The sequence below is a fragment of the Epinephelus moara genome, chromosome 21 (assembly GCF_006386435.1).
Source record: "Epinephelus moara isolate mb chromosome 21, YSFRI_EMoa_1.0, whole genome shotgun sequence".
Lineage (NCBI taxonomy): Eukaryota > Metazoa > Chordata > Actinopteri > Perciformes > Serranidae > Epinephelus > Epinephelus moara.
This window is the reverse complement of record NC_065526.1, coordinates 36,574,201-36,590,138: the sequence shown is the minus strand read 5'-3', so window position 1 is coordinate 36,590,138 and position 15,938 is coordinate 36,574,201. Positions and strand designations below refer to the sequence as shown.

Genomic DNA, 15,938 nt, shown 5'->3' with positions numbered 1-15,938 from the left:
TGACATTTATCCTAACGATATGAGGCGGTCTTTGTGGAAAAAAAGCTTGTTTAGTGGACTAACTTTGCACTTGAAGGTTGCCCATTCACTTACGTTTTAACAGGTCTGACGCTACTATGCGCTCCGGCTGTATCTAGGCTAACGGCTAACATGCTAACTATTATTTTTATGTCACTAGATACTTGAAACAAATTTAGGACGATAGGAGACAGGTTGAAATAAAGCGAAACTTCCCTTTAAGCATTTAGTTGTTCATGCAAGCTGTCCATTCCAGATGTTGTCATATGTCCCCTCTGCAGTGGCCTGAGCGTGTCTTCCATTGTGACAGCGCAGTGACTTCTCTGGACTTCTCATCCATCAACCCCAATCAGCTGGCTGTGGGCATGCAAGATGGCAGTATCAATATCTACAATGTGAGGAGCCAAGACAACAAGTCCTGTGTCATCAGCAGCAGGTGGGACTTTTTGTGTGGACAGTGTTACATCACACACTGAACACTGGTGCTACTGATGTTATTGCTCTTCACTTCTTTGTGTGTGTGTGTGTGTGTGTGTGTGTGTGTGTGTCTGTCTGTCTGTCTGTCTGTGTGTGTCTGTGTCTGTGTGTACAGTGAATGTCCCAACAAGCACTGGNTTTTTGTGTGGACAGTGTTACATCACACACTGAACACTGGTGCAACTGATGTTATTGCTCTTCACTTCTTTGTGTGTGTGTGTGTGTGTGTCTGTCTGTCTGTCTGTCTGTCTGTCTGTCTGTCTGTCTGTGTGTGTCTGTGTCTGTGTGTACAGTGAATGTCCCAACAAGCACTGGGATCCAGTGTGGCAGCTCAGGTGGACCCAACAAGAGTTGAGCCTGACAGGAGAGGAGAAGGCAGAGTCTCTCTTCTCTGTGGCTGCAGACGGCAGGATCAGCAAGTGGTTTGTCTGCAACACCGGCCTCGACTGCATAGGTACTCTGCTCAGCAACAGGTTTTAACATAGTCAGTTCAGCTTGACACAAGAGTCCACATAAATTCAGATGAAACCAGAATTCTAATGTGACCCATTCACATAGAGAAACACCTTTCTAACATTTAGAGGTGAAGTGAGATCACAAGATATTAAGCCACAAAGCCTTTTAGATTCTGTAACTAAAACATGCTCCAAACAGCATTAAAGCCAGTTAAACATCGTCCGTGGTGATTCAGTCAATACTCCTGATTTGTTTTATTTATTTTAACTTACATTTAAAAATGATTGTAGTTTAGCTTTTTTGGTCATGTTGGCACTGCTAAGGAATGAAAAATGAGAATTTATTCTTATGTAATTGCCTTTTTGTATGTAACAGCTAATACAAACACTCTAACCTTGGACTCAGACTGCATGTGACTTTCAGAGGATTGTTATTGCATTAAACCATTATTTGCCATGTAAAGATATAGTGGAGTAATGGCCTCCTGAGCAGAGAGTGAAGCCACGCTCCCTCTGTGTGTGTTATAATCCCAGCCCCTCTTCGTTGTTTTTTTATGATAGTCTAGTCTAGTCTACTGGCTAGCTCATTGCCATCACCTATTCACACTGGACTCACACAGAGGTTACAGCTGATATGAGGATGACGATATTTCAGAAGTGTAGCAGCCACCCTTCACTTCCCCCCTGCTTAACACCGTTAGCTCTGTCAGCACAGTTGTCACTGTTAAGAGCTTTTTTTTTTTTTTTGCGTTAGCACCATTAGCTATTAGCCTGCCTAGCCACCATCATGTCGAGAACTGTGTTCAGACAAATCATATGCTCTGAATTTTGCAAAGTGCCCCTTTAACACAGGGGCAAAAATAAAAAATAAACAGCCAGAATTTGAAAGCACCCCTCCCCCTCCCCTCTGTCCTAAACTCCTTCCACTAAACGAGCACGGGCATATGCACATAGTTCATACAGTAACCTGTATGAGTTTTAGTCATTTATTTCAATCATGCTGATCGTGATTGTGATCCAGATGACGTTATGCAGTGGCAACTCTGAGAATTACCATGCTGTTTATTTTGCAAACTTACGGGCCTGTAAAGGTCTTTGAGATGACACATTGATCGAGGCTCCAACTAACGTTAGCTACATAACCATGAACTTCAATAAGCCGCAACCATGAGCCTTTGGTTACGCTTAGCAGAAGGTTAAACAATCAGTTCTCTCTCCATGTCTGAAACGCTTTGCCAATACTGACACATGTTTTATTTTGTTTATAGTCAGACTCTCTTTTTATGAGTATTTGCTCTGCAGTGTAGGCAGCTGTTGCCAACAGTCTCTGCAGGATTTTCTGCCACTGAATCAGGCTTTCACTATAGGAACTTGCACATGCATCTGTGTTTGTAGAACGGAACGCCCTCTCTCTGAAATGATCTGAGATTGGCCAAAATCTATTGTCACCAGCTAGATTTCCTCAAGCCTGAGAGAGGCCAAGAGGAGGTGCAGAAGTCAAATTTTCTCTCTTTTCTTACTTAATTAACGATATGCTGAAATGTTACCATGGGATTCTTGCCCAGTGATGCAAAAAAAACCTGCCTACCCTAGCTTTATAATGTGACCCATAACTGCACCACAACTTGAAAGTATCATTTGCATTTAATTTTGCATTACTTTCAGTATGTCCACCTCACACATGTATATACTGTACAGTTAATGTAAAGTACCATATTTAAGTTATTGTTTGTAAATACTGTACACTGTTGATAGGTAATGTAGATATCTATCCGTCTTCCTTTCTGTCCGTCCATCTTGGATCCATCCATCCATCCATCCATCCATAGACCTGATGAAGCTCAAGAGGATTCATGATACAAAAAAGAGGACTGGAGGGACCAAGACAGAGAAGAAGACAGAGAGTGTTCAGTCAGCGTTGACTCCTGGTCTGTGTTTTGACTTCCATCCCACGGTAAGTTGGCAACAGAAACTCAAAACATAAATGGACTGATATCAGCTGGTCATAGCTCCTGGCCTTAAAAGCTTGTTTCTGTGGACAAATATTAACAGATGTGTTTGATGCTAATGCAGGTGCGGTGCTGACGTTGAAATTTTAGTAAATTAATATTTCTAAGGTTGTTGTTTAGTGGACTTTGACTTTTTAAGTGATTGTTTTTATCACTGTTATCATGCATCACACCAGTATTTCATTGCTCCACCAGGATTCCAGTGTCTACCTGGTTGGCACATGGGAAGGTCTCATTCACAGATGCTCCTGTTCCAACAGTCAGCAGTTTCTGGAGACTTACAGGAAACACCATGTAAGTCCATCAGAATAAAAGTCACCATCTCCTTCTGATCAGACTGATTTAAAGCAAGTAAAACACAAAAGACCACAAGCTCTTGTTTCATTTCATCAAGAGTGAGCTGTTTAAATCCTTTAATGAATTACTGTCCCTACTTGTCCCGTCAACTGTATCACCCTGCAGGTGGAGGCATGCATCTGCTGCTAGCGCACTCAGCACCACTGAGCTAGCTAATGTTACAGCACAGCCAAAGAGAACGCTGTTAATGTTTACATCTTGCACTGTCATGAGCACAAGGCTCTCATCCATGAGTAGATGCACACTTGCTTATGCACAGTAATATGTTCAGTGGGTGCAACTCGGTAGAAAGAAAATAGTTCCTGCGTGAAACTGCTCACAACAAAGTCTGTGGATTGTCTTGAGTAACCAGGTCATGATTTCTGGAAAGAGACTAAACTGTCCCTTTAAGGTTACAAAATAGCCTTTTATCTTCTCATCACCTCATTTGAGGACATGCTCAGATTTTTAATGTTTCTTGGGTCCCTGTAATACATCTTTGTTGCACTAATTGTACATTTTTCCTGGTAGATGTTAAAATCTATTTTGTTGACCACTTGTTGCTAATGTTGTTATTTGGGTTGAATTATCAGAGAGAACTCCAGTAAATGTCACATGTTGTCCCTCAGTGTCCCGTGAACTGCATCACATGGAGTCCACTCAGTCCTGATGTGTTCCTGAGCTGCTCCTCAGACTGGACCATCCAGTTGTGGAAGCAGGGCCGCCAAAACCCCGTGTTAGGTTTCACCTCCACCCAGACAGCAGTGTGGGACATCAAGTGGTCCCCAAAGTGGGCCACAGTGTTTGGAGTCGTTAATGACAGACAGTTGGAAATCTGGGACCTGAATTCAAGCACGTGAGTGAGACTGAGGGGGGATTGATTGGTTGCCCTGTTTGTTTCTCTGATGTCAAACCTGTGCATCACCATATACATTCGTCTCCTTCAGCTTAGACCCAATCATTGTGCAACCTGCTGCTGCTGGTGTGGAGATGAAGTCCCTGCTGTTTGCCACACAGACAGACTGTGTCCTGGTTGGAGACAGTGATGGACAAGTAACTGTCTACAAGCTCAGGAACATCAGTGTGGGACAGAGCAGCCAGGTAAAATTGAGAGATAGGAGCCTCCTGCTGGCATACACAGTGTAGGCAGATGCTGAGGAGGCCAGACTCCCTGTAGGCAAAATAAACTAATGGAAATTCATTAGAACAACTTGGAATGCTGGATGCAGGGCGCTCCATATGTTATCAACAAATTATGTCTACTTGTGTGTCCAGAGACTCAGACCAAGTTCTGAGCACAAAAAGCCTGACTTGTAGACAGACATGCTTGTTATACTGCAGCAGATGGAAGCTGCATGTGCAGTCTCTAATTTTGCAGATGCACAGCATGTAATTTAATGCATGGACCACACAGCTGGGAATCTCCCTGAGTTATTTACATTTTCTGACGGATATAAGAGAAATGTCTTTTTATGCCTCTGTGCAAACTATGACTTGAGGCATTATGTTTCAGGTTGTCTGTATCATTTTGATGAATGCATTATCTTTGCAATTATGCAAAATCCCCTTGAGCACCTCAAGGGAATTTCTTAAAATATGACACAAATGTCAACTTGAACTCGACAATGAAGTAATGAAGTTACAATAAAGTAACTGAAGGAACTTTATTAAAATTTGGCACAAACGTCCTCTTGAATGCAACGATGAACTATTAGATTTTGGTGAGCAAAGGTCAAGGTCACTGTGACCTTGCTTATGTCTCATTCTCATGATATCTAAAGGGAATTTTCTGAAGTTTGGCAAAAACGCCCCCTTTGATTTTAGAATGAACTGATTCAGTTTTGGTGGTCAAAGGTCACTGTGACCTTGCGTCTGTCCCATTCTTGTGAACCCGATATCTTGAAAAGGCATTGAGGGAATTTCTTCAAATTTGTCACTAAATTCCACTTGGATTCTAGAACGAATTGATTACATTTTGGTGGTCAAAGGTCACTGTGACCTCACAAAACATGTTTTTGGCCATGACTCAAGAATTCACACAATTATTATGACAAGACTTCACACAAATATCTAATAGGATAAAATGATGTAGTGAGGACATTTTATATTCAAAAGGTCAACTTCACTGTGACATCATAATGTTCTGCCAAAACACTTCTCTGGCAATTATTCAACATCGTATTTCAATATTGGCTATTTAAACAGAGAAAACTAGAATTACTGCCTCGCTGTTGTTTGCCTCTGTCAACCAGTTAAATTGCAGTTACAGTTTACATCCATAAATATATAAAATAAATAACTACTGATTCCACACTCCTGCACAGTAGTGTCAGTAGTTACCTATTTTACCACCAGAACGTCACTACCTACCTATATGGTTGGACTGTGGGACAAATGTAATACTTCTAATGAACTACTAACCAACAACACCAGTTACTATATAATCAGGGCAATATATTTGTGAAACCGGTTTTGATAAGCACAACTGATGAGCTTTTATTGAACTCACTGTATTATTATACAGTATATATATATATATGTCATATATATGTCATCCTTGGTTTTTATTTTAATGTGCATTAGCTGTCAGCCATTTGATGCAGTTTGAAAGCTGAGTGACATGAACACATGGTGGTCAGCTCACATGACAAACAACTCAAAGCATCTTATTGGATCTTCTCTTTCAGGTGGATATTCTAGAGGGCATCATCCGCTCTGCAACTTCCGGATAGTTTCAAGAAACAAAGACAGATGTATACCCGAGCCATTACCCAAGGAAGGGTCTCTGTCTGCCAAAGATGAATCAGTACAAATAAAAGTAAATGTACAGATGGATAAGGAACAAAAGTGTACTTTGGCATCAGTCATTACTGTACACTGTCCTTTACTGTTGAAAGCATCAGACTAAACCTAATGGTCACTGTCAAGGGTTCATGCTGTAAGGGAAGAGAAAAAATAAATCCCTTCATTTAATTTACCGCACTATACTAATACATTCTGATGGTATTTCAGTCCTAATCTTCCTATCCTGTGTTACAGACATTATAACAGATTCCTGTGTAGGATGAAGGGCTACACTCTGCCCTCCTGAGATATGCCAGAGGTATGGGGACACTTTGTGGCCAGATTTAGTACAACAGACAGTTGAGTCATACTGCCTTTAAACAGCCAGATAGTGTGGAAGTGGTGGAATGTAACTAAATACATTTAATCAAGTACTGTACTAAAGTACAAAGATATTCTTGCATTTCACTTGAGTGGTGTGGATCAATCAATCAATCAATCAATCAATCAATCAATCAGTCAATCAATTTTATTTATTAAGCCCAATATCACAAATCACAATTTGCCTCACAGGGCTTTACAGCATACGACATCCCTCTGTCCTTATGACCCTCGCAGCGGATAAGGAAAAACTCCCCAAAAAAACCCTTTAATGGGGGAAAAAACGGTAGAAACCTCAGGAAGAGCAACTGAGGAGGGATCCCTCTTCCAGGACGGACAGACATGCAATAGGTGTCGTACAGAACAGATCAACATGATAAATTAACAGTAATCCGTACTACCTCTTGAACTACCTCTACTGTATGACCTGCTCAGATGCAGCTGTGAACTGCCTTGGCTTTTTCAGTCCTACACATGTGAGAGGAAGTCTACTTTCCTCCAACTTTCCCTGCTTCTCCTTCTCTCTTGCTTCGGGTTTATGCATCACCACCCATAAACTAGCAGCTAGCAAACCTTTGTAGATTGGGACCCCCTATACCAAAAGACAGGGTCTGGTTGAAACATTTGAGGTGCCTGTGAGTTTGTTAGACATCCCAGCAAAAGGACCTTTCACTTAACTCCTCAGATGAATTTATTTAAATAACTGTGGCCCAAAACTCTTGAACTGTGTTACCCAAATCAACAGACTAAACAAGAGGACAGAATCAAGCACTTTGTGTTTGTGAACGTGCATGTGAGCAAGTGCACACCCACAAACACATGCGTATTTTTTTTTTACAGTCAGAAAATGTCCCCTCCAGAGTTAAAACCAAACCTCTCTCACACACGCGTCTCACCCCTAGGTTGGGAACCACTGGACTTAAGTAGTGATGGGCAAAAATGAATGAACTAATTCTTTTGAACAAAGCTTGCTTCTTTTTTGTGTGTCATGTGTATCGGGTCAGCTTGTTAAGCGTCTAAGTGCTGATGAACCCACAACTTTTCCCACTCACCGTTGCCATAGGATACTGCTTATGCTGCCCGATAGCAGCAGACTGAGTGAATGAGAAGCAACTGAATCTGACTCCAGTCCAGACAGCCTGGCAGTTACACTCATGTGGTGTCATTTGTGAAATCTGTGAGTAGATGTGCACATAAAAACATTGGTACTAAAAACCTACACCAGATTCATGAATGCCACAGGAAACTTAGATTTGATCGTAGGCCCGTGTCTGTGTTCAAGAATGCCAATCAATCATAAATTGACAGCGTGCTCCTGCTAGTCAGCAATTAGCATACATCCCCGCCCATTTATAGCCAGTGACACCATATATGGAGGTGATAATTACTATGGACAGGTGCATCCTGTCGACCTGCGAACATGGAGCAAAGAAAGCGAAAGAGAGAGAAAGAAAAACTTTTCTGACGCTGAGACTGATGTTATTTTGGGTGAAGTGTTGAGAAAAACATTTTACTTTCTTCTGTGAGTAGTGGAGTGACAGGGACAGGTAAATCAAAGGCCTGGGAGGTAATGGATGCCATAAACTCTGTGTTCTCTGAGATTACTTCAAGTTGAGCAGTATGGGGGGTTTTTTGTTTTGTTTTTTTGCCACTCAGTGTGTGGTGTACTTCTGGGGATATTTTGGTCAGGCAGCTGTGAACATGGAGGCAGCTGCCCAGAGGAAGAGAGGCTTTGCTCAGTCAGGCTCCAAAATAAGGCTGTTTTCTCTCTTCTGCTTAGAAGTAGTAATGAATTTACAGCTCATAACAACTTCATGTTACACAGTCTCTGGCTTTTGCTTGATATCTAAAGTCTAAATGTTGTTGCACATTTCCAATCCATGTTACATGGACGTCACTGTCACACTAACATCCCGCTGAGCCCCGTTCAAACTCTCATAACTCTATATGGACAAAAAGGAACCAACAGTCATATATTCGTACTGAACAGCGAAATCTGATTGGACTGACATAATTCTATATCGGGCACAGCCCTAGAAATAGAACAGGTGAGCCATGAAATACGATCAGGAACTAATTTTTCAGGTTATTGACACTACATGAATGCAGCACAAGGCTGCAGAGGTAACTGGACGTCTGCTACTTCGTCCTCAAAGAACAGATTTTTGGTCAGTAACATGTCTGCAACATCATATTGAGCTTAAATGGCCTACCTACATACATTTGGGATGCTGAATCAATGCATTTAAATTAATATTGTAGCTTTAATAATTCAAACTTTGCTGTTGAACATACATGTGCTATAATAAAGTGTCACAGAGAAACTGACACTATACTCTGCATAAAGTATCAAAAGTCAAAATGTTCGATACATTGACATGAATCAACTCGAAGGAACTGATACTATGAAAAGAATTAGTCTGCCCATCGCTGGTTAAAGCTTCACATGAACACAAAAGTAATATACTACTCATGCATCAGTATTAACAATGTAATGTCACAGTAAATACTTGATACTCTGATACGTATCACTTTAAAATTCTGTACTTATACTTTAGTAGTATGTTGAATCGAGAACTTTAACCACAATGGTGTTTACTTAAATCTGAGAACTTCCACCACTATATTGTGGCTGTGTTTATAGATGATGGCATTTACATTAATTATTTTATATTTTAGATTATTCTTGGATTCAGTACCACAGGTACAGAACCTCTGAGGAAGGTGAACCCATCATGAAGTGAACTATAATTTCATAGAAGCAGCTTCTGTACAGATTTTTGAGGCTGAGCTTCATCTGTAGTGCCTGTATGCAGTGCATGTGAAAGGTGAGTGGATATGATCAGCTCCTCTTCTCCCCGTTAATACTCAGCAATTTAGGATTTTGCGCCTTTGTCGGACATTAAGGAATGTCATGTTGGTCTTCAGTAGATTTGAGTAACATGAGGACCACATACACAAAATGTGTTAATATTAAAAAACAAACAAACAAAAAAAAGGAGTCATTGCTGTGTTGTCCCAAACCTTTTATTGCAGCAACAGATCATTTACAGAAAACTGTGACTCTTCAGATCCCCACAATCCATCATTACTTCACAATAATTTAATCACCATCTACAGGACAGTATTAGAGCTGCAGACAACAATGAGGCAAAGAGACGGGCAGTTTTTAACCAACAACTTTATTTCTCCATAACACAGTGGAGCTCAGTCTGCTGCAGCTGTCATACTGTTTCCAGCAGACACTGTCAGTTAACAACTGCCACCTCCTTTGTCTGGAAGCAAAGCTGTCCATGCTGTTGCAACCCTTTACAGCAGTACATGAAAAAGATGAAACATCTCTTTCACCAGGTTGCTGCAGTGTGATGCTCTGCCATTTGATTTTATTGCTCTTCCTTTTCTATTGTTAGAGAATAAAATTTGTCCTGAAGTAGCACAGCCCCTTAAACCTGCCTGTCACAAACAGCTTATGGCTTTACAAAAAGCTTTTAAAGCATTTTCAGAAAATGAATTTTTTTTATTTATTTATTTCTCCGAGTCCTTTTTAAAAATGTTCCTTTTAAAAATCTAGAAGCTCTCTCTTGGTAAAGATTGTAATCTTCAATGTTAAAAAGGTTTTACAGTTCACACTGACTTACAAAGTGTCAGGAAGTAGAAAAGACCAGCTAGTGGACAAGACATCCTACAAAAACAACTACTGCACACCGTCAAAACAACCTGCTAGTTACGATAAGTCAGGACTAGAGACACAAAGTGGGACTGTGAGACCACATGATAGAATAAAAAAGAGGTATGTTTTACTTAGTCTCTCTTCTTCCACTTACAGTAGTGTTGGAATTAATCCCAAAACATCAGATCTACATATTGTTTATTGTCAGTATAACAACAGAGATGTGTTATCCACAGGGCTGCATCCATCATCATCCCAAAACTGTCTTAGTGTCACGGTTAGAACAAGGATGGTACCTGCAGATCTGGACATCACCTTCAAAATAAGATACAGAACGCTCTCATTTGGCTTTCTCAGTTCCGCAGTTTTAGTTTTGTGATGAAATCATGTGTAAGATGATGCTTTGCTCTCTGATCTCTGGGCCTGCAGGGGCCAGGGGCCCTGCTGCTACCATGGAAACAATGACTAAAAGACACACCAAGACAAATTCTGATGCCACAAAAGAAAAGGGAACAGTGACTAAAGAAACATGTCACCAAGTTTCCCTTTAATAAAACACACTGCCAAAGATGATGAAAACAAAGATCATTTAACTGGTGTCAGTCAGCCAGTTGTTGCCAACTTCCACAGGAATGTGACGCCTGATCTATTTAACCCTCTGTGAGCTAGGGATCCTTTACACTGAAGCTACCATTAAAGAAAGTGGAATCTGGTTGACACAGGGTTAAACTATCCTGTCTGAATCATCATGTATAACTGGAGTGTTTAGGAGAAGAATCTTTACACCAGTTTGACAGCTTTGCGCCATCCATGATGTCCTCATTCACATCACAGTTTAAACGTGAAGCTTAAAGTCACAACTTCATATTACAAATGATTTGATAGTCTAGTTCCATGGTCTTGGTATCTGAACATATGAAGAAAAAAAAGAACAGCTAGGAATGTAGAAGACACAAACACGCAGAGGTAAAGGAAGGTAAAGAACAAACAAGAAGAAAAACACTCGAAAACTACACAACATCTACGGCTCACAGAAAGGAATGATTAGTAAAAGATCTGTCAACACACAAGAACATGCTCATCATGGGATACATGAGGAATTCATCCATCCACACACACGCACGCACGCACACACACTCACAAGCTTTCTCTGAATCCACATGCTAGCACACGGCTCATCCTGGAGTCGACACATACTGAGTGGTAAATAAACAGGCTGGGTGAAGAAGGGGGAGAGAGGCGGGGGACACACATCACATCAGCTTTGCATAGAATCTACCACACTGTGACCGGTAACACAGCTGAATGGAGACGGTCTTCTAAATTCTTAACTTACAATAAGGGGCAGAAAATTACATTTTAGTGTAACTATTTTTTTACCTGCAATTTTAAAAGCAGGATGGAAACGCCCAGAGCAACAGAGACATTGCGTAGCGTTCAGAGCAGCAATTTTTGTTTTGAATCTGTGAAGCTTCTGAAGCTGCAAAGTCCCATACATCACTGTATAGACCTGAATCTGCTAACTCAAAAGACTGACTTCAATATGCCAAATGATGGCTCACATATGAACTTTGGCCTCAGTTTCCTTGGCAACAAAATTCAGCTCCAGGAAGCCAAACTACATCACTGAGAGACTTCAAAATAAAGTTCCAGACCGGTTTAATGTTACAGCTCTTGCAGATAAGACTCCAGTAGACTGGCTGCAAGTAGAGCACATAGAGTTCACATGGCCCGACCATCTGGCCACAGTCACACATGCCTAAATCACCCTGAACGAATATGAACATGAATGCTCTACTAAAAGAAGAAAAAAGGAAAGGTGAACACAGATTCAAAGAAAAAAACGGAAGGTAGAAAGAGGAGTACCATGTTAGTAAACAATCCATCCATTATCTCACATTTACACTGACAGAACATTTAAAGGAAGGTGTGAAAACAGAGGGAGGGGGAGACAGATGGGGAAGAGAGTGTTGTCATGACAACTCAATCGTTTCTCTGGAGGGGGAGAGGTGTATCATCGCTCTGAGCACGCTCAGATGGTGCTGATGCAAGGTCAGTGGGTCCCTGCTCCGTCACCACGACGACTGCTGCAGCCTCTACGTTTCTATGGAGAGCACAGACAGGATGTTTAGTCTTCACTGATGCTGCACTTGTGTTTGAATGTAGGGTATTGAGAGGAGCTTTATGTTGCAAGATAAGGTGTTGTATAAGTTTACATTTGTACAGATATGGAGGCATGATGTCAGTTCACCAGGTGTGTTGAAGACAAATGCAGAAATACTTTTACAGGGTTCCTACACATTTGGAATTTCAAAATCCCATACTTTTCCATACCCTAATTTCCAGACTTCTGCGGGTTTTTTTTTTTTTTTTTTAATATGCGACATCTGAGTAAATATATCAGTGTATCATATTTCACATCATATTTAATTATTCTTAATAGGCGATTGTAGCCAAGTACCATAATGGCATGCAAATAAAAACTCAGGTAAGTTCAATGTCTGGGCTGAGGCAAAAAGGTTGGGACTCTGGGTGCAAGCGATGCAGTAACGAGACGTCGGTGTTTTTTCCTTTCATGTGGCTCAGAATCGCCTTCTCCCCCATGGTGGCGATGTCAAACGATTTCACACAAAGCTTGCATCTAGCTCTGTGTGTGAATTGGGAATCCTTGGCCAACCAGTATTTATATACGGTATTGTCAAGCCATCCATCCAAAAACTTGCATCTACCCATTGTGAACCACGTGAAACTCGTCTTCTTATCAACGGTGCAGTGTTGGAGTGAAACTTGATACCTGGGGGGCTGGAGGAGGGTCATGGGGCAGCGGACTGGACATACCACTTGTCAATCAGGTAAAAGGGGCGGTATGTTTTCTGAGACGTTTGCTCTCACACAAACTGTGCTTGGCCCGGCATAAAACACGATCCGGATTGAGTGAATTATTTTTGGAAATACCTAATTTTCTATTTTAGAAAACAGTATTTTAGAACAGTGGTAATAGTCTGGAAACATAAATATTTTTCCATACTTTATTTTTCATTTTCCATACTTTTTAATACCCAGAAATTGATCAAATTTATTTCCATACTTTTCCATACTTTCCATACTTTCGTAGGAACCCTGCTTTTAGTAACAAAGGGTTTTTCCTGGAGAGGAGTTTTCTATGCTATTGATGCAACTGTAGCAGAATAAACTTCTGTGTCTGAGTGGATTCCACTCTCAGAACAAATGGGGGAAAAGAGACAAAAGTCCTTTCACCTGCTTCCTACTAACACAAAGAACCGATTATATGTTGTCCTGTTAAAGCAGCCAAAGTGCAGCTGACTATCAGTTCCACGCTGACAGCAGATATGCTCCTGCAGACAGCTGTTCTGGCCTTTTGCCATTACCTTTGTGTTACATTATGTTTTATCAGTTTCCATCTCTAGGCCAAGATAAGAGCCTCTAACATCAAAACAAATCTACATACAAGCTTTACGTTTGACTGTGTCCACACTAAAGTGCCTACATTTAAAAACACTGCTTAGATAAACAACTAGAAAACACCTACTTTCACATGTTAAGATCTCCATCCACACTGAAACACCCAATTACAGCCAAAACCATTAAAAGGATTGCCTCAACCCCCAAATGACCATTTGTATATCAATTAGTGGGCGTGTTGATAATGTTTATATCATGGCACACGTGCAAAACCAAAAGAAACTAAACATCAGAGGGTGAAGAAGAAGGGTCAGAGTTCTTATGAGAAAATGGCTTGAGTTTCACTTTCCTTTCAGTTCCCCATCAGAAAAGGCTGTCTGTTTGGTAAGTAATGATCATACAACTGGATAAATGAGACTTGGATTATACTGCACGAGTTGTGCGAGACTTTATTAACAGATGTTTTGATATAGTTTTGCTGTAGTTAAATGTGGTCCCTTCTGACTTCAATTCTAGGCATGCAAGAAAAGGTTTTCTTCACATATTCAACTTAACACAGGGCGAGTAACTGATACAGAAAGGCTCATTTGGGTAGGGTTAAGCACTCCTTTAACAGATTTGTTGATTGACAGAAAATGAATTGCCAACTATTTTAATAATCAAATACCAATACGTGTTATTTTTCAAGCAACTATACCAAACATATTCTCATTTCAAAAGAAAAATATGAGGATTGTAAACTGAATCTCTTTGGATTTTGAACTGCTGGCCAAACAAAATAAGGCATGTGAAGATAGCACCCTTTGGCTTTTAAAAAGAGTTTTCTGACATTTTATTGGCCAAATGATTAATCGAGAAAATAATTAGCAGATAAGGAGCTCAGTGTGGACCAGAAGCCGAAACAGGAGAAAGATATGTTTAAAGAGTTAACCAGCTTAGTGTGGACATGTTGTTAGATCATATACAGTGTTAAGCCTAGTTCACATTACACGATTTTCACCGCGTTTTTGATGTCGCAGAGGATCTTGAGAGCCACTTTGGTGAGTCGGCAGATAATCTGCCGAGACAAGTCCTCATGTGTGAACAAGCCTACGAGCAAGTCACCCCCTCGTCTGTGACTGGGACTGGATATCTGGCATGCTAGAAAACTGGAGAAGTCTGACACGACTGACAAAGAGCATCAGCCAATGACAGGCGGGATACGTCCCACGTCAGCACACAGGAGGATGGAAGAAATGTGAGGAGGACAAACCGCAGGGTTGCCACTTGCCAGGTCCGCTTATTAGCCCTGACTTTGGGCTTGTTTCTAAAGTGGAGTTGCTTATTTGGGCTTGCTCTCTGAATGTCACCTTCCTCTATATATATCCGTCTAATAAGTTATTTAAATGCATGATAGTCGCTTCTTTTGGGCTTGTTTCCGTAGCCCTGGTTGCTTGTTTCTCTAAGACCTGGCAACACTGACAAACCCGCAAGCAACAACAACAATGGCGGTGTCCACAGGATCACGGGGAGCGCGTTGTGTTTTGGACCCAGATTCAACACTGGGAAGAACATCCATGCCTTTACGATGTGTCGTCTCCAAGTTAAAAAACATAGTTTGGTGACGTCACCGCGTTATCTGGGGCTCTGTCTGCGAGGGCTCGGTGGAGAAATCTTGTGGTGTGCACACACAGGTAGTAACGCAGTTGGCGAGACTCCCCATGACAGAAACACACGTCGCCAGGTATGAACACTCAACAGATTATGATAGTCTCCACGACACAAAATCCGGGTGAAAATCGTGTAATGTGAACTAGGCTTTAGGTCATCACTATGAGCAGGAAGTAGGTTGAAAACAATAGTTACCTGTAGGCTCATCCTGAATCTGTTCCTCTGCCGCCACAAACTCTGCTGCTGCAAAGAGACATGCAGAAGTGAAATCACACCATCTTAAAATAATTGGAATATCCCCTTACAAAAAATGTGTCCCCATCAAATGTACAGTGCATGCTTGTGTGTGTGTGTGTGTGTGTGTGTGTGTGTGTGTGTGTGTGTGTGCGCGCGTGTCTACCTTCTTCTGCTGCCTCCTCTGCTTGGTGTGCTACTTCTTCTCTCTGTGTGACTGTGGAACAAAACACATTTGAAACCATTAACCAACTGTAAGCTCATGAGAGTAGAATCAGTTAACACATACAGTGGTGTGAAAAAGTGTTTGCCCTCTTCCTGATTTCTTACTTTTTTGCATGTTTTCCACACTTAAATGTTTCAGATCATCAAACAAATTTAAACATTAGTCAAAGATAACACAAGTAAACACAAAATGCAGTTTTTAAATGAAGGGTTTTATTAATGAGGAAGAAAAAAATCCAAAGCTACATGGCCCTGTGTGAAAAAGTGTTTGCCCCC

General features: G+C 41.0%; 2 protein-coding genes across 11 annotated transcripts in view; one reads left to right on the top strand and one right to left on the bottom strand.

The window, feature by feature from the left end:
- dnai4 (dynein axonemal intermediate chain 4) overlaps positions 1 to 10,154 on the top strand; it is an 18,623-nt gene extending 8,469 nt beyond the window's left edge. For both annotated transcript variants that reach the window (XM_050074791.1, XM_050074792.1), the window contains 7 exons: positions 300 to 454; positions 789 to 949; positions 2,780 to 2,904; positions 3,155 to 3,253; positions 3,925 to 4,151; positions 4,243 to 4,396; positions 5,983 to 10,154. In XM_050074791.1, the coding sequence (XP_049930748.1) occupies positions 300 to 454; positions 789 to 949; positions 2,780 to 2,904; positions 3,155 to 3,253; positions 3,925 to 4,151; positions 4,243 to 4,396; positions 5,983 to 6,027 (966 nt within the window). In that variant the 3' untranslated portion in view covers positions 6,028 to 10,154. The remainder of the gene's footprint in view (positions 1 to 299; positions 455 to 788; positions 950 to 2,779; positions 2,905 to 3,154; positions 3,254 to 3,924; positions 4,152 to 4,242; positions 4,397 to 5,982) is intronic.
- The window catches only part of asph (aspartate beta-hydroxylase), a 44,216-nt gene continuing 37,747 nt past the window's right edge, over positions 9,470 to 15,938 (bottom strand). For 8 of the 9 annotated variants that reach the window (XM_050074819.1, XM_050074821.1, XM_050074816.1 and 5 more), the window contains 3 exons: positions 15,604 to 15,654; positions 15,399 to 15,446; positions 9,470 to 12,234 (listed from right to left, as the gene is read on the bottom strand). In XM_050074819.1, coding sequence (XP_049930776.1) covers positions 12,227 to 12,234; positions 15,399 to 15,446; positions 15,604 to 15,654 — 107 coding nt within the window. In that variant the 3' untranslated portion in view covers positions 9,470 to 12,226. The remainder of the gene's footprint in view (positions 12,235 to 15,398; positions 15,447 to 15,603; positions 15,655 to 15,938) is intronic. The other variant, XM_050074817.1, reaches the window with a different exon arrangement.